Source organism: Bos grunniens, chromosome 25, assembly GCF_055505025.1.
Source record: "Bos grunniens cultivar Pamir isolate PY7600 chromosome 25, Bosgru_T2T1.0, whole genome shotgun sequence".
Lineage (NCBI taxonomy): Eukaryota > Metazoa > Chordata > Mammalia > Artiodactyla > Bovidae > Bos > Bos grunniens.
Window position 1 is genome coordinate 23,233,943 of NC_141189.1, and position 24,722 is coordinate 23,258,664.

Sequence of the window (24,722 nt, forward strand, 5' to 3'; positions counted from 1 at the left end):
ACTCTCATTCCCAGTGAAGGACTATCAAGAATATAAAGGATCAGCCTCCGAGGTGGTGGACTAAACCCTCTCCATCTGCTAAATTTCCTCTGTATTTTAGTTAAATTCTATTTCCATCTAACTTTATCCAGCTTGGATATTATAATATCCAAGCTGGATAATATCAGTTCTATTCTTGCCTCTCAGTTCAGTCTGACCCTGCTTCCTATGATGATTTGTCATGTGACTCCTTGTCATTTTTATTCTTTTCCTACTATAGTGACCTATTCTGTCAATTACACAGGTTATTGAGATCTAATTCTGGTAGTTTTTTCTCTTTCAATGGTTGGTCTACAATTATCTTGTTAAAAAAAAAACTTTATTGTGAACAAACATAGTCTTTCCTAACTTCATGATACATATTTTATGCTATGTTAGATAAACTCACTGTCCATGGCCCAGAAACCCACATCATATATGTTGATAATAATCTGTGTGACTAGTTGTTCATTTCTCAGTAGTTAGCCAAATTAATTATAGAGGAGAGACACAGATGGGAATCCCAGGTAGAATTATCATCAGTGTGTCTCTATAATTAATTTGGGTAACTACTGAGATCAAATTCCTAGTTTTTTCTGTGTTATTGTCACCCTTGCTCCAAGAGTTGCTGTTTAAGTAGCTTTTTTTCATCACCTTAATATTTCCCTAGACTTTATTCACCACACATAAAATTTATATACCATAAGGACCATACCATTAGTTATCCCTTATTAACCAGGAAGTTATAAATATGAGGTTGTAAATCTTCCTCCCACTCTGCCCCCCACAAAAGAAAAATGGAAAGAAAAATATTAATGTCTTGAATGAACTTGAACTTACAAGGCAATCTTTTGTACAGTGAGAGAAATCTTCAGCTGTGAACTCAACTGTAGTTGGCAAGTGACAGCTATAAACTGGATACTTGGTTTGTTAGTAAAATACTACTGAGGAAGCTTTTGTTGTTGTGTAGACACTAAGTCATGTCTGACTCTTTGCAACTCCATGAACCATAGCCTGATTCACTAAACTTACTAAACCCTAAAAATTAAAATGATTTCTGGTCACCCAAACCATTCATCTAGGACTCTCTGAAACTATACCTGTGTGCATGCTCTTTGGGTAGGATAAATGATAATTCAGCTCCAAGATAGCTCTCCAAAATGGCATCTGGAATATGAGACTCAATAATTGCACAGATCTTTCCAAGATCACAATGTGGTTCCCTCTCCATGACTATGTGATATCCAGCACCTGAGAGAAACCATTTAGAAGACCAAATGAAGTAGTTTTATACTCCTTTTTCATCTCCTTTTAAGAGCAAATTTTGCTCTCCATGATTCAGTTACCTAGGTCGATAAGGAAGAAGACATGGTATGTCACAGACATTCTGTTAGGACTCTGAGGAGCCTCACACCTAAAACTTCTAAATGTTATTCTAAGAACTAAGACACTGAATAAACAGCAACTTCCTCTATAATTTCAATCACTTTCTCAGTGAATAATAATAATCTAGTGTATACAACCAGATATAGTAGATATATGAAGAAAAGCCCCTGTTATGTGGCTACTTAGTTTTAAAACTGTTATCTTCATAAATATTCTTTTATTATCACTGACTGTCCATCATGTATTAAGCACTAATCTTGAACCTGGGGATAGAGCAGTGAACAAAGCAGGTAAAAATTCCTGCCTTCCTAAGAGCTACTTTCTAGTCAAAGGAGACATAATAATTAAGAGGGCTAAGTTGAAATATATATGGTATTATAAAAAATATAGCAGAGAGGAAGATATGAGACATTGAAGGAATGTTGTTAAATTGTAGACAGAGATCCATGGAAAGCCTGAGAAGACCTTAAAAAATCAGAGAACTATTATTCTTAATTAGTGCTTTGCCTTTATAGAAAAACTATTTTTTGGAATTTGAGGAAAATACCATCACTTTTGTATTTCATGATACAAATGAACTAACTTACAAAACAGAGACACACAGACTTAGAGAATGAACCTATGATTGTTAAGGGGAAGGGACAGTTAGGGAGTTTGGGATGGATATGTACACACTGCTATATTTAAAATGGATAACCAACAAGGACCTACTGTTTAACACATGGAACTCTGTTCAATGTGAAAGGAGTTTGGGGAGAATGGATACATGTATGGCTAAGTCCCTTCTCTGTTCACCTGAAACCATCACAACATTGTTAATCAAGTATACCCCAATACAAAATAAAAAGTTAAAAAAATAAAACAGATGAAAAGTTGCGTTTAGAATAAAAAAATAAATATATGCATTTCAAATGGTCATTGTATTTGCATTTATATTTCTTATTAAGATTTTAAAAAAGAATAACACTTTTCAGCATAGATATCTTAGATGAAATCTGACTTATTTATCTAGCTTATAGTAGGAAAGACACTATTTATGATTTCATTATACAAATGAGGCAACCTCAGGGAATGAAGGGACTTATCCATTATTTACTAGCTTTAGAAGCCAAAACTATTACAAAAATAATCTGTAAATAATATTATTTTTCACTTCTCAGGAATCATGACACAACAAATTTCTCAATTGTCTTGTCCTCTTAGGACCTGAATCAACAGAAAATGTCTTCTTTTGAAGAGATGTAAAGTAATTAGTGAGAGCTGAATGCTGATTTTTGATGGAATTTCCTATTCTATCAAAGAACTGAACACAAATTCTAGGCTTTTGAGTTAAATGTAGGTTCAGTTTATTTAAGGCTTAGCAACTATAAGAAGGGGCTTCCCTGGTAGCTCAGTTGGTAAAGAATCCGCCTGCAATGCAGGATTCCCTGGTTCAATTCCTGGGTCAGGAAGATCTGCTGGAGAAGGGATTGGCTACCCATTCCAGTATTCTTGGGCTTCCCTTGTAACTCAGCTGGTAAAGAATCCGCCTACAATGTGAGACACCTGCGGGAGATCTGGGTTTGATCCCTGGATTGGGAAGATCTTCTGGAGAAGGGAAAGGTTACCCACTCCAGTATTCTAGCTTGGAGAATTCCATGGACAGTATAGTCCACGGGGTCACAAAGAGTTGGACATGACTGAATGACTTTCACTTCACTTCACTAACTATAAGAAGGGACCTGAATGTCTCAAAGTATTATATCTTTAAAATATCTAGTTACATACTATGTATTATTTTACAATAACTAGGACAATTAGTGGGAGAAGGCAATGGCACCCCACTCCAGTACTCTTGCCTGGAAAATCCTATGGACGGAGGAGACTGGTAGGCTGCAGTCCATGGGGGCGCTAAGAGTTGGACATGACTGAGCGACTTCACTTTCACTTTTCACTTTCATGCATTGGAGAAGGAAATGGCAACCCACTCCAGTGTTCTTGCCTTGGAGAATCCCAGGGACGGGGGAGCCTGGTGGGCTGCTGTCTATGGGGTCCCGCAGAGTCGGACACGACCGAAGCGACTTAGCAGCAGCAGTAGCGGGACAATTAGTGAATGCTAATTCACTAATTAGAAAGCATTATAAATTATCAAAAGCATACTGTTTAAATCATGTGGATCTTAACTTAGGCATCCCCAATTCAAATGGCATAAATCTAGTATTAGGTATCTTCCCTTCCCCCACTTGTGATAAAGGTCCCTAGGGTTATTTGCTCTGTTGCGTCTGTTTCTTTGTGACCCCATTAACTGTATCATGCCAGGCTCCTCTATCCATGGAATTCTCCAGGCAAGAATACTGGAGTGGATTGCCGTTTCCTTCTCCAGGGGATCTTCCCGACCCAGGGACTGAACCTGGGTCTCCTGAATTGGCAGGTAGATTCTTTACCATCTGAGCCACCAGGGAAGCCCCTAGATATAGAAATCTGTATTGAACTCAAACCTATAAGGTGATCATAAACTTTGAACTAAATGGATATACAACTATGACTATCTGAGCCACAATTTTTTATTCTATAAAATGAAGTTGTTGTTTTGAGTATTAAATATGCTGCATAAAGTGGATACCATAGTAACCAGTGTAGAGGAAATAGTTAAGGTTAGTTAAATGAATTAAAATAGTGAATAAATGAAGAAGGAATTCATCCTTAATTATTTTCATTTACATTTTTACCCTACAATTATACCCTACACCCTAGGACTGTAATTTTAGCCTTCATTATCAATTTTATATCCTAAAAAAGTTTCATCAAAGTCAAGGATTGTATTATTACACTGACATGATTCTTTCATTCTACACTACATCCAGAGTTATCTTGTCACACTGGGGATTTGATATCGGTTTGGCAAATGAGAAATGAGGCTCATAAACAATTGATTGCTCTAATTTCTCTCCTCAACCAATCACTCAATAAAATAAATACATCTGAGCACACAATTGCATTTCAAAGACAAAGAAAACTGTTAGTACATGCAAAATGGGAGAAATAAGCATGGCTTTATAGGTTGATAAAAGCATTTCCTGAGTCTAAAGCTATGTATTTGACAGAAAAGTAAGAATGTATAAGGAATGTGTATATTGTATAGGGCCGGAAAAACTAATTAGAATAGTTGCCACCTAATTAATAAGACAGAGGAAATCATTGAAGTTTTTGGTGTTTAGACAAAATATCATTAAAATCTCATTAGAGGAATATTTTTAAGGAATCAGTATCCTAAGAATAATCAAAGGGAGAGAGACCATATGTTTTTTTCAGGAAGATTGAAGAGCCACAGCACTGCAGGGTCCCCTTGACCATGATGGCAATTCGGTCACCCAGGATGTCAGCTTCATCCATGTAGTGAGTGGTCAGTAAGATTGTACGATCATGTTTAAATTGCTGAAGGATGTCCCAGGTGGCTCTCCTTGAGAATGGGTCCATTCCAGATGATGGTTCATCAAGTATCACTACCTAAAAGCCAGAAGAACAATTTCATAACCATTGAATATTGATGCCATAGTACACATCGGATAATTTACTATTTAAGGGGAACACTTTTAAGTGAAGATAAAGTCTGGACTAAAAATAGTAGTAAAAGCAACCCCAAACTAAACAATTGAGCCAATACTGCCAATTTCCTCTGATCATTATTGCCAATGTTCCTTTAAGATTCATATCAACTCTCAGGTTTTTGTCAGCTTTCCAGACCGGTTGTCAGAAATCCATTTTTAGTGTCCCTTCTCCCTGCCCTCCCCCATTCTTTCTTCCTTAATACCTTGGAGCCCCCTAAAAGTGCTATAATGATGGAGAGTTTGCGCTTCGTTCCTCCACTCAGTGACTTTGAAAATGTATCACGTTTTTCTAGCAGGTCAAAAGTAGACAGTATATGGTTAATTTCATTAGAAGACATCTTTTGATGTATATTTTTTACCTAGAAAGAGAAGTCAGAATTTACACTATGCATTTAGCCTTATCCTTAGAAATTTATTAGATCTTAAGTTTTCTTATATATCTATACAGATAAATAAAGTTTCTTGTAACTATATCCTTAAAACATTTTATACTAGCTCTGTTCTAACGTTAGCTATATAGTGTCTTCTTCCCATTGCCTCCCTTTATGTCTAAAGCAGTGTTCCTAAATTAAAAAAAGTTTTTTTTCATAATTAATAGACACATCTGAAGCTCATGAACAGAGGGAAAAAAGAAACACATCTCTAACTTCCAGATACGATGAAAGAAGCACACACACCCCTTATCTCCTACTGAACTCAATTATTAAACCTGCAAAACTACTAAAAGGTAAACAGCAGCAGTTGGAACAGGAAGAACACCATAGTTTAAAGTGCCACAGAACTTTAAATGGTTGAGTTTACCATTTTCACTTATGTATCCCATGCTGTTGCTGCTGCTGCTAGGTTGCTTCAGTTGTCTGACTCTGTGCTACCCCATAGACAGCAGCCCACCAGGCTCCTCTGTCCCTGGGATTCTCCAGGAAAGAACACTGGAGTGGGTCACCATTTTCTTCTCCAATGCATGAAAGTGAAAAGGGAAAGTGAAGTCGCTCAGTCATGTCTGATTCTTCGAGACCCTATGGACTGCAGCCTACCAGGCTCCTCTGTCCATGGGATTTTCCAGACAAGAGTACTGGAGTGGGGTGCCATTGCCTTCTCCTATGTATCCCATGCTGCTGCTGCTGCTAAGTCGCTTCAGTCGTGTCCGACTCTGGGCGACCTCATAGACAGCAGCCCACCAGGCTCTACCGTCCCTGGGATTCTCCAGGCAAGAACACTGGAGTGGGTTGCCATTTCCTTCTCCAATGTATCCTATAGTTTGAACTGAAAAGCAATCCAAAGCATTCAACTGAGCACTGCAGAGCAGACAGAATAAGATTAAGGAAAAACTTTCTAGTTTTGGCTTGAAGAGTGGAAAAGGGAAAAGTCCCTAAAGCTCTGAGAAAGTGTAGAAGGGGCAATCCCAGTTTTTCCTCTGAGGAGGGGAAATTTCTCAATTCAATGGATTTATGCTTCTAAAAAGACATAACCAAACTCAGTTGCTTTTTACCACTCTGTCTTCCTGCCACTTGGTTGTGGCTCAGTCATGAAAGTGGGTGATTTCTGGAAGGAGGACTAAAAATTGGAATCATAGGGAACCAGAATGCTTGGGAGATAATAACAGAAAGTGATACCATAAAGTTGTTTATGAACACTTGTGTTTATCCCATTGTTTGCACATATGGATCGCATTAGTATGTGCATAGGTGAGTGCTAAGTCGCTTCAGTCGTGTTTGACTCTGTGACACTATGGATTGTAGCCTGCCATGTTCCTCTGTCCAAGGGATTTTCCAGGGAAGAATTCTGGTTGCCATGCCCTCCTCCAGAGAACCTTCCTGACCTAGGGATTCAACCTGCATCTCTTTATGTCTCCCGCATTGGTAGGCAGGTTCTTTACCATATGATAACATATACACAGAGAGACTGGACTAGTACTGCAAAGACTTTACACCTGACATTGGACCCACAACCCACAGAGAACATATAAATAAGATGGAGAGTCTCATGAAGCATTGTTGAAAATATCAAGGATAAAAATAAAAATTAACTGGCACACAAAGAATCACAAAAGTCTCAACTCATAGGAAAATATAGTCAACAGACACTAGTGATTAGGTGGCACAGATGTTGGGATTAACATAGAAAGTATCAGCAGAGAGAGCAGCTGGGAGCCGACCTTCCTGCCAGTCATGCTGTGATGGCTTCCTGGCTTTGCTGTCCTTGCTGAAGTCCCTGCTGCTGGACTCTGGCTCCAGATTTAACCTAAAGTAGGTTAAGATGGTGAAATAGAAGGATCCTAAGCTCACCTCCTCTCATGAGCACACCAAAATCACAACAATCTGCAGAACAATCATTGTTGAAAACTGCCTTATGACCCAGCAATCCCAATGCTGGGCATACACACCGAGGAAACCAGAATTGAAAGAGATAGGTGTACCACAGTGTTCATCACAGCACTGTTTATAATAGCCAGGACATGGAAGCAACCTAGATGTACAACAGCAGATGAATGGATAAGAAAGCTGTGGTACATATACACAATGGAGCCATTGTGTATACACTCAGCCATTAAAAAGAATACATTTGAATCAGTTCTAATGAGGTGGATGAAACTGGAGCCTATTATACAGAGTGAAGTAAGCCAGAAAGAAAAACACCAATACAGTATACTAACACATATATATGGAATTTAGAATGATGGTAACGATAACCCTGTATTGCGAGACAGCAAAAGAGACACAGAGGTATAGAACAGTCTTTTGGACTCTGGGAGAGGGAGAGGGTGGGATGATTTGGGAGAATGGCATTGAAACATGTATAATATCATATATGAAACGAATCGCCAGTCCAGGTTCGATGCATGATACAGGATGCTTGGGGCTGGTGCACTGGGATGACCCAGAGAGAGGGTACGGGGAGGGGGGTGGGAGGGGAGTTCAGGATGGGGAACATGTGTACACCTGTGGCGGATTCATGTTGATGTATGGCAAAACCAATACAATATCGTAAAGTAACTAGCCTCCAATTAAAATAAATAAATTTATATTAAAAAAAAAGAAAAAGTCTGAAACCTACCAGAAAAGATCTTTTACAACTAAAGACATAAAGAAAGAAACACAGTGAGACAGGTATGAGGGGTGGCCTTGCAATATAATCAAACCCCATATCCCTCAGTGAGCAACCCAAAGACTGGAGAAAATTGTATTACAGAGGTTCTTCCACAGAACTGAGAGTTCAGAACCCCATGTCAAGCCCCCCAGCCAGGGGATCTGGCACAGGGAAGAGGAGCCCCCAGAGCAGTTGACTTTGAAGGCTGGCAGGCTTTGACTGCAAGAGCTCCACAGGATAGGGGGAAAAGAGACTTTACTCTTAAAGGGCATACAAAAAAAACTCACATGTACCAGGAACAAGGACAAAAGCAGTAATTTCATAAGAGCTTGGGCCACACCTACCTTCTAGTCTTGCAAGGTCTCCTGGGGAAGCAGGGGTTGGACATGGCTCACTTTGGGGACATAGACACTGGTTATGGACATATGCTGCTGCTAAGTCGCTTCAGTTGTGTCCGACTCTGTGCAACCCCATAGACGGAAGTCCACCAGGCTCCCCCATCCCTGGGATTCTCCAGGCAAGAGTACGGGAGTGGGTTGCAATTTCCTTCTCTAATGCATGAAAATGAAAAGTGAAAGTGAATTCGCTCAGTTGTGTCCGATTCTTAGCGACCCCATGGACTGCAGCCTACCAGGCTCCTCCATCCATGGGATTTTCCAGGCAAGAGTACATATAGGGGAGAGTATTCTTCTGCATGAATTCTCTTGGAGGCTGACATCTTGCTTGGGTCATTAGTACCAAGACCTGGCCTCACCCAACAGTCAAGGCTCCAGTGCTAAAATGCCTCAGTCTAAACAACTAAGCCGTTGGGGCTATATTCCCATTCATCAGCAGACAGGCTGCCTAAAGACTCTCTGAGCATACAGACAAATATAAACAAGCACTTGGACAGTTCTGTCCAGCAGAGGGCCAAGACTCAGCTCTACCCATCAGTGGGCAGGCAAGAGCCCCTCCCACCAGGAAGTCCACACAAGCCTCTGGACCAGTCTCACCTACCAGGAGGCAGACACCAGAAGCAAGAAAATTATGGTCTTGAAGTCTACAAAATTAATCTGTGAATGCAGGCCAGGCACTACCCTTGGAACAGCTGGCCCCTGGCCCTTGAAAAGTGCCGTGCTGGGACAGAAGGCCAGCAAGGTTGAGAAACATAACTAATCTTCCACATACATAAACTACAAATAGCAATTTTGACAAAATTAGGTGAAAGAGGAATATGTTTCAGATTAGGAACAATACAAAATCTCAGAAGAAAAACTAAGTGACAGGGATATATGCAATCTACCTGGGAAAGAGTTCAGAGTATTGATTGTAAAGATGATCCAAGAACTCAGGTGGAGAATGCATGCACAGAGTGAGAAATTAGTTTTTTTTAAACAAAGAATTAGAAAATATAAAGAACAATGAAATAGAATTGAAGAATACAATAACTGAAATGAAAAGTACACTAGAAGGAATCAATAGTAGACTAAATGAGGAAGAATGGTTAACTGAGCTGGAAGACAGAGTAGTGGAAATCATTATGGCTGAACAGAAAAAGAAAAAAAAGTGAAAAGAAATCAAGACAGCTTAAGAGACCTCTGGGACAACAACAAGAGTGATAATATTCATATTATAGGGGTCTCAGAAGGAGAAGAGAGAGAGAAAGGACCTGAGAAAATATCTGAAGAAGTAATAGCTGAAAAGTTGCCCAACTGGGCAAGGAAACAGTTACCCAACTTCAAAAAGACCAGAGAGTCCCATACAGGTTTAACCTGCAGAGGAACACACCAAGACACATAGTAAGCAAACTGCCAAGAGTGGAAAATAAAGAGAGAATATTAAAAGCAACAAGAGAAAAGAAACAAATAACATACAAGGGAACTCCCATAAAGCTATCAACTGATTTTTTAGCATAAACTCTGCAGGCTAGAAGGGAGGGGCATGACATACTCAAAGTGAAAAACCTACAATCCAGAATATTCTACCCAGGAATACTCTCATTCAGATTTGATGGTGAAATCAAATGCTTTACAGACAAGGAAAAGCTAAAACAATTCAGCATCACTAAATCAGCTTTACAAGAAACATTAAAGGTTATTCTCTAGGCAGAAAAGAAGAGGCCACAACTAGAAACAAGAAAATTATGAATGGAAAAGCTCACTGGTAAAGGCAAACATACACTAAAAGTAGGAAATCATCCATACACAAAGCTAACAGGGAGGCTAAAAGGCAAAAGTAGTAAAATCATTTATATCCATGATAAGCAGTTAAGGGATACACAAAACAGACGCAAAATATCAAAAACAGTAATCATGAGGGGACAAGAGTACAAATGTAGGTTATCTAAAATGCATTTGAAATGAAGAGAGCAGACACCTACAACAAGTGTGTGTGTGTGTGTGTATATATATGTGTGTGTGTGTATATATATATATATCCCGTGGGCCTCTTCCACCTACTTCTCACCCCTTTCTTGCTCACTCACTACCCCATATCACCCAGGCCTTCTTTTGACTCTGAATGCTCCTTGTGCATTCCCTCTCTAGCCCCAGGGCCTGTGCAGCCCTCGTCCAGCTGCTTCAGGTCTCATATTAAATGTCGTCTTCTCCGAGAAACCTCTTCTAGCCATCCAAAGTTGGTACTTCTCTCTCACAGGCACACACAGACACACGCACATGCTGAAATTGTTTTCAATTAAGAATCTTTTTTAAATGAAACTTATGACCCTTTATAATGGCCTGTGTATTTGTTTGGAGAAGGAAATGGCAACCCACTCCAGTATTCTTGCCTGGGAAATCCCATGGACAGAGGAGCCTGGCGGGATACAGTCCATGGGGTCGCAAGGGTCGGACAAGACTTAGCGACTAAACGAGTTATATATATATATATATATATATATATATACATACATATATATATATATACATACACATACACACACACACACACGTATACATATATATGAAGTGAAGTGAAAGTGAAAGTGGCTCAGCCATGTCTGACTTTTTGTGATCCTATGGACTATACAGTCCATGGTATTCTTCAGGCCAGAATACTGGAGTAGGTAGCCTTTCCCTTCTCCAGGGGATCTTCCCAACCCGGGATTGAACCCAGGTCTCCTACATTGCAGACAGATTCTTTACCAACTAAGCCACAAGGGAAGATGTGTGTATACATATACGTGTCTATAGACACACTGCTATACAAAAATCTCATGGTAACAACAAAACAAAAATCTGTAATAGATATACACACAAAAGAGTAAAAGGAATCCAAACATACACTATAGACAGTCATCAAATCACAAGAGAAGAGAACAAAAGAAGGGGAGAAAAGAACAAGAAAAACAAATTTGAAACAATCAACAAAATAGCAATAGGAACATACATAGCAATAATTAGCTTAAATGTGAACAGACTAAATGCTCCAAACAAAGCACATAGGTGGCTTAACTGATACAAAAACAGGACCCACATATATGCTGCATATAAGAAACTCACTTCAGATCTAGAGACACATATGGACTGAAAGTGAGGGGATGGACACATGCCAAAAATGGGATAGAGAAGGAGTGGTAGGCTTAGGCCTCTCCAGGTGTTCCTTGGGGGTCCACCTTAGTATGGTGATGGGTAAAGGGGATACCTGAGTTCTAACCTTTATAAATAGGGGAGACTGTCGGGAGCTGCGTTAGGCATTACTGACAAAATGGAGGCACGGTCCCCAGCCCCCTCTTCTCATTCCGCAGGCACGGATCCCGGGATGAAAGGAGTTAGGCCTTGTAATTCTGACTTGTCTTTTCCTCTCCTTGGCTGAGTTGACTCAAAAGGAATATTAAGGTGCTTATTGTTCTTGAGAGGAGCATGAGAAGGCACAAAGCCTTCTGCAATTGTGCTCAGAAAATAATTCATAAAGTTAATCATTGACATTTGTTCAAGGACTTTTACAAAAGAGTGTTTCAGGATGAGCACATAGGCCGTAGCTTGAGGCCATGGGAGGGATTGTATCTGAAGGCTATTTGTGAGGAGAATGTTTATGGCAAAGGAGTTTACTGAATTTAGGGCTTAGAAATAATTAAAATAGTTAAAAGTTAAAGATTTAAGGAATGTTGTAAAGTTAGCATATTTTACTATAGCTTATAGAAGTTAGGAATTTTTAGAGACACTATAGCTAGAGGCCTTTTTAAGAGATAGTGAGCTCAGGATGTTAGGGGCAAACAGGATTTAGGAAGATAAGTAGTAAACTGAGGAATGTAGCATGAGTTACAACGTAATCACAAGTTAACTATAGGACACATTAGAGTTCAGTTCAGTTCAGTTCAGTTCAGTCGCTCAGTCATGTCCGACTCTTTGTGACCCCATGAATCGCAGCACGCCAGGCCTCCCTGTCCATCACCAACTCCTGGAGTTCACTCAAACTCACGTCCATCGAGTCAGTGATGCCATCCAGCCATCTCATCCTCTGTCATCCCCTTCTTCTGCCCCCAATCCCTCCCAGCATCAGAGTCTTTTCCAGTGAGTCAACTCTTCGCATGAGGTGGCCAAAGTACTGGAGTGTCAGCTTTAGCATCATTCCTTCCAAAGAAATCCCAGGGCTGATCTCCTTCAGAATGGCCTTGATTCATGGACCTGACATTCCAGGTTCCTATGCAATATTGCTCTTTACAGCTTGCTTCTATCACCAGTCACATCCACAGCTGGGTATTTTTTCTTTGGCTCCATCCCTTCATTCTTTCTGGAGTTATTTCTCCACTGATCTCCAGTAGCATATTGGGCACCTACTGACCTGGGGAGTTCCTCTTTCAGTATCCTATCATTTTGCCTTTTCATACTGTTCATGGGGTTCTCAAGGCAAGAATACTGAAGTGGTTTGCCATTCCCTTCTCCAGTGGACACATTAGAGGAGGTAGATAATAGATGATAAGGCTGATTCCCAGAGAATCACTGAAGCAGGAACTCTGTTTGAAGAGCAACAATGGTTTATGGAGATAATAAATCTGGGAGAGGGGGAACTGAAAATGTCAAACCTCTGGCCTAATGTTTTTATAAAAGTATAAAAGAGAATCTTAAACTTGGAATAAACAGGCAGTCCATAGAAAAATGAGAGGCTGTCTCATCACCGCCACCATTCACCTCTTCAGGTTGAATCCCTGGTTGCTGGAGTTGGACTCCGGCAAGTGGCTCCCAGAACAGGGGACACTGAAGAGTAAGTAATCTGGGAATGTAACGCGGGACGGTTAGGATTGTACCTGTGGGTGGCCGGCACCCTTCTGCAGTTTAGGCAGGGTGAGGAGGGTACAGAATCAGTAAGAATATTCTCTAGAAGAATGTGTTTCTCTGCATCTAAGAATATACAAATGTTTATTGAAATATTACTTCATATGTTAGCCCATGGATGTGTTAAAGTAAGCACAGGAAGACTGTCTAAATTTCTACGTTTGTTTTATACTTTGCATGGGCCAGAAAAGGTTCGTGTAGGTGCTTTTGCTCTGTGGAATATGATTAGAAATGTCCTGGACCCCCGTCATGAGGCTGTTAGATAGCCTATGGGGGAGGCTATAGAGGTGGATGGCGGTGGGTCTCCACCTTCTGCACAGATCATGTTTTCTGCCATTGACGAAGTAAAGGAGGGAGACTGTGCTCTATTCCCAAGGAAGGAGAGGGCTTACAGGACGCTGCGGCTGGGCGACCTGGCGAGCCCCCTCCCACTCTGCGCAAACCTTTAAAAATTTATCCACCACTTTCTTATTTAAGGCGACCAACGCCACCTCCGCTTGTGCCTCCCAGGGCCCAGGAGTTCCCCACTTTGCCTCCAAAGCCTCCCAGAGCATTGCCTAAGGCTTAGAAAGATAGAGTTGTTTTCTTTTTTTTTTTTAAACAAAGGAGCTTTTAAAGCAGACGCATGCACAATATACTGGAGAAGGCAATGGCACCCCACTCCAGTACTCTTGCCTGGAAAATCCCATGGACGGAGGAGCCTGGTAGGCTGCAGTCCATGGGGTCGCTAAGAGTCGCACACGACTGAGCGACTTCACTTTGACTTTTCACTTTCATGCATTGGAGGAGGAAATGGCAACCCACTCCAGTGTTCTTGCCTGGAGAATCCCATGGACAGAGGAGTGTGGCGGGCTGCCGTTTATGGGGTCGTAGAGTTGAACACGACTAAAGTGATTTAGCAGCAGCAGCACAATATATAGAGCTGCTCCTTGGAGAAAACCCCCTCAGGGGGGCCTCACCCAGGCTTAAAAAAAAAAAAAGATTAATCATAATGGAAACGATTCTACAAATAAAAAATGTTTCTCTTGTGGCCAAATGGGGCATTTTTGCCAGCAATGTCCTGCCAAGGAGGGACAACAAGCCATGCCAATCAACCCCAGGTAGCGCAGGACTGGACCTCAGTTCCACCCCCGCAACAATATTAACCCCTGAAGTGCTGGTTACTCTGATTCCAATGGGAGTGGCTGGTCCCCTACCTGAGGGGATTGTAGGACTTGTGCTGGGGCATAGCTCGCTTTCTTTTCAAGGAATTTCGGTGGTGCCTGGTGTAGTAGATTCTGATTATACTGGGGAAATTAAAGTTTTGATCTTGCTGCCTACTAAAACTGTGCGAATTAATAAAGGTCAAAGAATAGCACAGCTTTTGCTTTTACCTTACTATTAGACAGGAAAAACCTTGACTTCTCAAGCTAGGAGCCCCAGAGGATTTGGATCTAGTGATCTAGCTTTTTGGGTGCAGCAGTGAGTCAACTCTTTGCATCAGGTGGCCAAAGTATTGGAGCTTCAGCTTCAGTCCTTCCAACGAATATTCAGGATTGGTTTCTTTTAGGATTGACTGGTTTGATCTCCTTGAAGTCCAAGGGACTCTCAAGAGTCTTCTCCAACACCACTTTTTGAAAGTGATTTTGAAAGCATCAACTCTCATATTCATACATGACTACTGGAAAAACCGTAGCTTTGACTATACGGACCTTTGTTGGCAAAGTGATGTCTTGGCTTTTTAATATGCTCTCTAGGTTTGTCAAAATTTTCTTCCAAGAAGTAATCTTATTTTTTTATTTTCATGGCTGCAGTCATCATCTGCAGTGATTTTGGAGCCCAAGTAAATGAAATTTGTCACTGTTTCCATTGTTACTCAATGTTAATCTCAAGTTACTGAATCTAATTTATGTTTATAGGGAATTTCAACCAAATAGCAGAAAATATTCTTCTCAAGTACCCATGACAGTCACCAAGATAGATCTTTTCTTGGGTCATAAAAATATAGCAATTTAAAAACATTTGAAACTACAAAAAGTATGATCTCTGACCAGAAGAGAATGAAACTAAAATAACAGGAAGAAAATATAACAACTTTTCATCACTTGATATTATGTATATATGCATGTAAATGATCTATGCCATAGAAGAAGTCTCAAGAAACACAGAAAATATTTTGAATTTACTGTAAGTGAAAATATAACAAACCATATCAAATTTTGTGAGATGTAGCTAAAGGAGAGCTTGAAGGAAAAAATCACAGGAGTAAATGCTTACATTATTAAGCATGTAATAATTCTCAAATCAATTATTAATACCTATGCACTGACATAAAAAAAGGAGAGTAAAAACCCCAAATGAAGTTGAAGTGTGAATATAGTAAATATGTAAACATTAATAAATGAAATAAAGGGAGGAGCTAAGATGGCAGAGGAATAGGACGGGGAGACCACTTTCTCCTCCACAAATTCATCAAAAGAATATTTAAACTCCGAGTAAATTCCACAAAACAGCTTCTGAATGCTGGCAGAGGACATCAGGCACCCAGAAAAGCAACCCATTGTCTTCTAAAGGAGGTAGGAAAAAATATAAAAGACAAAAAAAGAGACAAAAGAGGGAGGGATGGAGCTCCGTCCTGGGAAGGGAGTCTTAAAAAGAGAAAAGTTTCCAAACACCAGGAGACACTCTCACTGCCGAGTCTGTGCCGAGCCTTGGAAGCACAGAGGGCGACATAACAGGGAGGAAAAATAAACAATTAAAACCCACAGATTAGGAGCCCAGCGGTAACTCCCCCAGCAGAGAAGCATCGCAGATGCCTGCACCCACCACTAGCAAGCGGGGCCTGGGCAGGGAGGTGCAGGCTGCATCGCTTAGAGTAAGGATCTGGCTTGAATGTCCTGAGCGCTATCTGAGCAAACTAATTTGGGCTAGCAAACCAGACTGTGGGATATCTACCACGCGAAAAGCCAGCCCTAACCTAAGACACCTCCAGGCCCGCAAATGGAACAAAGGACTGAACAGAGATAGCTGGCTGCAGACCATCCCCCTCCAGTGACAGGCAGCCAGAGCTGGAAGGGGGCAATCGCAGCCCCAGAGAGACATTATCTACAAAACTGTAAGCGGGCTTCTTTGCTAACTAAGACTTCTTGGGGTTCTGGATGGTCAACATCCGCCTGAGAAGGTGCACCGGTTGTACATCCAGAAAACTGAGCGGTGGGGAGGCGCTAAGTCACAGCAACCACGCTTGCCAAACACCTCATCACCTGAGCTGCTCGGACCTGGGAAGGGCACAAAATGCAGGCCCAACTGAGTCTGCGCCTCTGAGGACTACCTGAGTGCCTGAACCTGAGCGGCTTAGACCTGGGAGGTGCAGGCAACCCAGGGCCGGCCTCAGATGGTTCCCGGTGAAGCAACCTAGAGCCTGAGCAGTGTGGGCAGGGAGGCTACATATGCCGTGAGCGGGGGCAGACCCAGTGTGGCTGAGGCACTGTGAGCACACGCCAGAGGTATTTGTTTGCAGCGGACTGAACAGTGAACCTAAAAAAAAAAAAAAAAACCAGTGTCCACCACCCTCTCCTTTGTATCAGGGCGGAAATGAGACACTGAAGAGACCAGCAAACAGAAGAAGCTATAACAGAGGGAACCGCCTTGGAAGCGACAGGCAATAGATTAAAACCCTGTCGTTAGTACCGACTACATAGGAAGGGGCCTATAGATCTTGAGAAATATAAGCCGGACCAAGGAACTAGCCGAAAATGAACTGACCCCACAATACCCACAACAACACCAGAAAAAGTCCTAGATATATTTTAACTATTTTTACGATCATTTTTTCTTTCTTTTTAAAAAATTTTTAAAAAAAATTTTAAGTCCTCTATTACTCCTTTAATTTTCACTTTTATAACCTACTATTACTTCGCAAAAAAAAGACCCTATTTTTTAAAAAGCAAACTTCATATATATATTTTTTATAATTTTTGTGACCTTGTTTTTTTTTTCCCTTTTTCTCTTTCTTTCTTTCTTTTTCTTTTCTTTAACATTGTATTTTTGAAATTCCAAACTCTACTCTAGATTTTTAATTTTAGCTTTTTGGTATTTGTTATCAATTTTGTACCTATAATTTTTTTTAATAATTTTTGTGACTTTTTTTCTCGCTTTCTTTCTCTTCTTCTTTTCTTTAACATGGTATTTCTGAAATTCCAAACTTTACTCTAGATTTTTAATTTTTGCTTTTAGGTATTTGTTATCAATTTTGTACCTGTATTTTCTTTATAATTTTTGTGACTTTTTTTTTTCTTTTCCTCTCTTTCTTTTCCTTGTTCTTTTCTTTAACATTGTATTTTTGAAATTCCAAACTCTACTCTAGATTTTTAATTTTTGCTTTTAGGTATTTGTTACCAATTTTGTACCTTTAAGAACCCAATCTTCAGTACCCATTTTTCACTTGGGAGCGAGATTACTGGCTTGTCTGCTCTCTCACCCTTTGGACTCTTCTTTTTCTCCACCAGGTCGCCTGTGTCTCCTCCCTAACCCCTCTCTACTCTACCCAACTCTGTGAATTTCTATGTGTTCCAGACGGTGGAGAACACTTAGGGAACTGATTACTGGCTGGATCTGTCTCTCTCCTTTTCATTCCCCCCTTTTATCCTCCTGGCCACCTCTGTCTCTTTCCTCCCTCTTCTCTTCTCTGTATAACTCCGTGAACATCTCTGAGTGGTCCAGTTGTGCAGTGCACATAAGGAAGTAATTACTGGTTAGCCCGCTCTCTCCTCTACTGATTCCACCTCATCTCATTCGGGTCACCTCTAACTCCCTCCTCCCTCTTCTCTTCTCCATGTAACGCTGTGAACCTCTCTGGGTGACCCTCACGGTGGAGAAACTTTTCATCTTTAACCTAGATGTTTTATCAATGGTGCTGTATAGAAGGAGAAGTTTTGAGACTACTGTAAAAATAAGACCAATAACTGGAAGCAGGAGGCTTAAGTCCAAACCCTGACTCCAGGGAACTCCTGACTCCAGGGAACACTAATTGACAGGAGCTCATCAAACGCCTCCATACCTACACTGAAACCAAGCACCACACAAGGACCAACAAGTTCCAGGGCAAGACATACCAAGCAAATTCTCCAGCAACACAGGAACACAGCCCTGAGCTCTAATATACAGGCTGCCCAAAGTTACTCCAATCCATAGACATCTCATAACTCATTATTGGACACTTCATTGCACTCCAGAGAGAAGAAATCCAGCTCCACCCACCAGAACACTGACACAAGCTTCCCTAACCAAGAAACCTTGACAAGCCACCTGTACAAACCCACACACAGTGAGGAAACTCCACAATAAAGAGAACTCCACAAACTGCCTGAATACAGAAAGGACACCCCAAACTCAGCAATATAAACAAGATGAAGAGACAGAGGAATACCCAGCAGGTAAAGGAACAGGATAAATGCCCACCAAACCAAACAAAAGAGGAAGAGATAGGGAATCTACCTGATAAAGAATTCCGAATAAGGATAGCGAAATTGATCCAAAATCTTAAAATCAAAATGGAATCACAGATAAATAGCCTGGAGACAAGGATTGAGAAGATGCAAGAAAGGTTTAACAAGGACCTAGAAGAAATAAAAAAGAGTCAATATATAATGAATAATGCAATAAATGAGATCAAAAACACTCTGGAGGCAACAAATAGTAGAATAACAGAGGCAGAAGATAGGATTAGTGAATTAGAAGATAGAATGGTAGAAATAAATGAATCAGAGAGGAAAAAAGAAAAATGAATTAAAAGAAATGAGGACAATCTCAGAGACCTCCAGGACAGTATTAAATGCTACAACATTCGAATCATAGGAATCCCAGAAGAAGAAGACAAAAAGAAAGACCACGAGAAAATACTTGAGGAGATAATAGTTGAAAACTTCCCTAAAATGGGGAAGGAAATAATCACTCAAGTCCAAGAAACCCAGAGAGTTCCAAACAAGATAAACCCAAGGCGAAACACCCCAAGACACATATTAATCAAATTAACAAAGATCAAACACAAAGAACAAATATTAAAAGCAGCAAGGGAAAAACAACAAATAACACACAAGGGAATTCCCATAAGGATAACAGCTGATCTTTCAATAGAAACTCTTCAAGCCAGGAGGGAATGGCAAGACATACTTAAAGTGATGAAAGAAAATAACCTACAGCCCAGATTATTGTACCCAGCAAAGATCTCATTCAAATATGAAGGAGAAATCAAAAGCTTTACAGACAAGCAAAAGCTGAGAGAATTCAGCACCACCAAACCAGCTCTCCAACAAATACTAAAGGATATTCTCTATACAGGAAACACAAAAAGGGTGTATAAATTTGAACCCAAAACAATAAAGTAAATGGCAACAGGATCATACATATCAATAATTACCTTAAACGTAAATGGGTTGAATGCCCCAACCAAAAGACAAAGACTGGCTGAATGGATACAAAAACAAGACCCCTACATATGTTGTCTACAAGAGACCCACCTCAAAACAGGGGATACATACAGACTGAAAGTGAAGGGCTGGAAAAAGATTTTCCATGCAAATAGGGACCAAAAGAAAGCAGGAGTAGCAATACTCATATCAGACAAAATAGACTTTAAAACAAAGGCTGTGAAAAGAGACAAAGGAGGTCACTACATAATGATCAAAGGATCAATCCAAGAAGAAGATATAACAATTATAAATATATATGCACCCAACATAGGAGCACTGCAATATGTAAGACAAATGCTAACAAGTATGAAAGGAGAAATTAACAATAACACAATAATAGTGGGAGACTTTAATACCCCACTCACCACTATGGATAGATCAACTAAACAGAAAATTAACAAGGAAACACAAACTTTAAATGATACAATAGACCAGTTAGGCCTAATTGATATCTATAGAACATTTCATCCCAAAACAATGAATTTCAACTTTTTCTCAAGCCCACATGGAACCTTCTCCAGGATAGATCACATCCTGGGCCATAAATCTAGCCTCAGTAAATTCAAAAAAATTGAAATCATTCCAAGCATCTTTTCTGACCACAATGCAGTAAGATTAGATCTCAATTACAGAAGAAAAACTAAACTATTAAAATTCCAACATACAGAGGCTGAACAACAAGCTGCTGAATAACCAACAAATCACAGAAGAAATCAAAAAAGAAATCAAAATATGCATAGAAACAAATGAAAACGAAAACACAACAACCTCAAACCTGTGGGACACTGTAAAAGCAGTCCTAAGGGGAAAGTTCATAGCAATACAGGCATACCTCAAGAAACAAGAAAAAAGTCAAATAAATAACCTAACTCTACACCTAAAGCAACTAGAAAAGGAAGAAATGAAGAATCCCAGGGTTAGTAGAAGGAAAGAAATCTTAAAAATTAGGGCAGAAATAAATGCAAAAGAAACAAAAGAGACCATAGCAAAAATCAACAAAGCCAAAAGCTGGTTCTTTGAAAGGATAAATAAAATTGACAAACCATTAGCCAGACTCATCAAGAAACAAAAGGAGAAAAATCAAATCAATAAAATTAGAAATGAAAATGGAGAGATCATAACAGACAACACAGAAATACAAAGGATCATAAGAGACTACTATCAGCAATTATATGCCAATAAAATGGACAACATGGAAGAAATGGACAAATTCTTAGAAAAGTACAACTTTCCAAAACTGGACCAGGAAGAAATAGAAAATCTTAACAGACCCATCACAAGCACAGAAATTGAAACTGTAATCAGAAATCTTCCAGCAAACAAAAGCCCAGGTCCAGACGGCTTCACAGCTGAGTTCTACCAAAAACTTAGAGAAGAGCTAGCACCTATTCTACTCAAACTCTTCCAGAAAATTGCAGAGGAAGGTAAACTTCCAAACTCATTCTATGAGGCCACCATCACCCTAATACCAAAACCTGACAAAGATGCCACAAAAAAAGAAAACTACAGGCCGATATCACTGATGAACATAGATGCAAAAATCCTTAACAAAATTCTAGCAATCAGAATCCAACAACACATTAAAAAGATCATATACCATGACCAAGTGGGCTTTATCCCAGGGATGAAAGGATTCTTCAATATCCGCAAATCAATCAATGTAATACACCACATTAACAAATTGAAAAATAAAAACCATATGATTATCTCAATAGATGCAGAGAAAGCCTTTGACAAAAGTCAACATCCATTTATGATAAGAACTCTCCAGAAAGCAGGAATAGAAGGAACATACCTCAACATAATAAAAGCTATATATGACAAACCCACACCAAACATTATCCTCAGTGGTGAAAAATTGAAAGCATTTCCTCTAAAGTCAGGAACAAGACAAGGGTGCCCACTTTCACCATTACTATTCAACATAGTTTTAGAAGTTTTGGCCACAGCAATCAGAGCAGAAAAAGAAATAAAAGGAATCCGAATTGGAAAAGAAGAAGTAAAACTCTCACTGTTTGCAGATGACATGATCCTCTACATAGAAAACCCTAAAGACTCCACCAGAAAATTACTAGAACTAATCAATGAATATAGTAAAGTTGCAGGATGTAAAATCAACACACAGAAATCCCTTGCATTCCTATACACTAATAATGAGAAAACAGAAAGAGAAATTAAGGAAACAATTCCATTCACCATTGCAATGAAAAGAATAAAATACTTAGGAATATAGCTACCTAAAGAAACTAAAGACCTATATATAGAAAACTATAAAAGAAAGAAGTCAAAGAGGACACAAATAGATGGAGAACTATACCATGTTCATGGATTGGAAGAATCAATATAGTGAAAATGAGTATATTACCCAAAGCAATCTATAGATTCAATGCAATCCCTATCAAGCTACCAACAGTATTCTTCACAGAGCTAGAACAAATAATTTCACAATTTGTATGGAAATACAAAAAACCTCGAATACCCAAAGCCATCTTGAGAAAGAAGAATGGAACTGGAGGAATCAACCTGCCTGACTTCAGGCTCTACTACAAAGCCACAGTCATCAAGACAGTATGGTACTGGCACAAAGACAGAAATATAGATCAATGGAACAAAACAGAAAGCCCAGAGATAAATCCATGCACCTATGGACACCTTATCTTTGACAAAGGAGGCAAGAATATACAATGGATTAAAGACAATCTCTTTAACAAGTGGTGCTGGGAAAACTGTAAAAGAATGAAACTAGAACACTTTCTAACACCATACACAAAACTAAACTCAAAATGGATTAAAGATCTAAACGTAAGATCAGAAACTATAAAACTCCTAGAGGGGAACATAGGCAAAACACTCTCTGACATACATCACAGCAGGATCCTCTATGACCCACCTCCCAGAATACTGGAAATAAAGGCAAAAATAAACAAATGGGACCTAATTAAACTTAAAAGCTTCTGCACAACAAAGGAAATTATAAGCAAGGTGAAAAGGCAGCCTTCAGAATGGGAGAAAGTAATAGCAAATGAAACAACTGACAAACAACTAATCTCAAAAATATACAAGCAACTCCTACAGCTCAATTCCAGAAAAATAAATGACCCAATCAAAAAATGGGCCAAAGAACTAAATAGACATTTCTCCAAAGAAGACATACAGATGGCTAACAAACACATGAAAAGATGCTCAACATCACTCATTATCAGAGAAATGCAAATCAAAACCACTATTCATGCTGGTCAGAATGGCTGCTATCCAAAAGTCTACAAGCAATAAATGCTGGAGAGGGTGTGGAGAAGAGGGAACCCTCTTACACTTGTTGGTGGGAATGCAAACTAGTACAGCCACTATGAAGAACAGTGTGGAGATTCCTTAAAAAACTGGAAATAGAACTGCCTTATGACCCAGCAACCCCACTTCTGGGCATACACACTGAGAAAACCAGAATTGAAAGAGACACATGTACCCCAATGTTCATCACAGCACTGTTTATAATAGCCAAGCCATGGAAGCAACCTAGATGTCCATCAGTAGACGAATGGATAAGAAAGCTGTGGTACATATACACAATGGAGTATTACTCAGCCATTAAAAAGAATACATTTGAAACAGTTCTAATGAGGTGGATGAAACTGGAGCCTATTATACAGAGTGAAGTAAGCCAGAAAGAAAAACACCAATACAGTACAGTAATGCATATATATGGAATTTAGAAAGATGGTAACAATAACTCTGTATACAAGACAGCAAAAGAGACATTGATATATAGAACAGTCTTTTGGACTCTATGGGAGAGGGAGAGGGTGGGATGATTTGGGAGAATGGCATTGAAACATGTATATCATATATGAAATGAGTTGCCAGTCCAGGTTCGATGCACGTTACTGGATGCTTGGGGCTGGTGCACTGGGATGACCCAGAAGGATGGTATGGGGAGGGAGGAGGGTTCAGGATGGGGAACACATGTATGCCTGTGGTGGATTCATTTTAATATAGGGCAAAACCAATACAATATTGTAAAGTTAAAAAAAAAAAAAGACCTAAGAAGGCATAACATTCAGAGGGCCCCTGGGATATGAACCAGTCTTCTAGGTCTCAACCTTGGGTGATTTTTGCCCCACCCCGACCCCAGAGATATGGAAGGGGAGGAAGTGCTGCTACTGGCATCTACTCAGTAGAGACCAGGACACTGCTACACATTCTGCAAGACAGCTCTCCACAACAAAGAATGATTCTGCTCCAAACGTCAATAGTGCCAAAGTTGAAAAATCCACAGCAGATAAACAAGGCACGGGCCTTTCACCCCAACAATCTTGATGCCTTCTTTTGAGTCTGAGAACCTTCTCTTCATAAGAGGTTTTTGTAGTCATAATCTAGTTTACTCAACTGGGTGGTAACTCTTCAATTGAGGAAGTCAATGGGCCCCTGAAGGATCTTGGCCCCATATCCTTCCTCTTTCCTCTCTTGTATCGTGAAAGAGCAGACAGAACCAAGCTCATCCAATTCAGACTTTCTACAGAACTTTGAATGTTAAGCTAAATATTTCAATATAAAAGAAACAAAGTTTTCTAGCAATTAGGCACATCTGATGTGAAATTCCTGCTGATGTGAAATTCCTGCTTCTAAGTCTCCCTCTAGGGGCTTCTCTGGTGGCTCAGATGGTAAAGAATTATCCAGCAGTGCAGGAAACCCAGGCTTGATTCCTCTAGAAGATCCCCTGGAGGAGGAAATGGCAACCTACTCCAGTATTCTTGCCTGGAGAATTCCATGGACAGCGGAGCCTGGTGGGCTAAAGTCCATGGGGTTGCAAAGAGTCAGACATGACTGAGTGACTAACACTTTCACTTTTTCACACTTCAAGGCTCCTTTTAGCTGACTCATCAGTTTTAAATCTACTTTCCCAGTTTCTCTTGGATTTTCTGAGCTACACCATATTGTCACCGTAA

The 24,722-nt window shown here is 40.0% G+C and overlaps 1 protein-coding gene across 1 annotated transcript in view; it reads right to left on the minus strand.

The window, feature by feature from the left end:
- LOC147345295 (phospholipid-transporting ATPase ABCA3-like) overlaps positions 1-24,722 on the minus strand; it is a 199,913-nt gene that overhangs the window by 73,229 nt on the left and 101,962 nt on the right. The window contains 3 exon segments of the mRNA XM_086375382.1: positions 1,119-1,269; positions 4,680-4,890; positions 5,195-5,350. Coding sequence (XP_086231508.1) covers positions 1,119-1,269; positions 4,680-4,890; positions 5,195-5,350 — 518 coding nt within the window.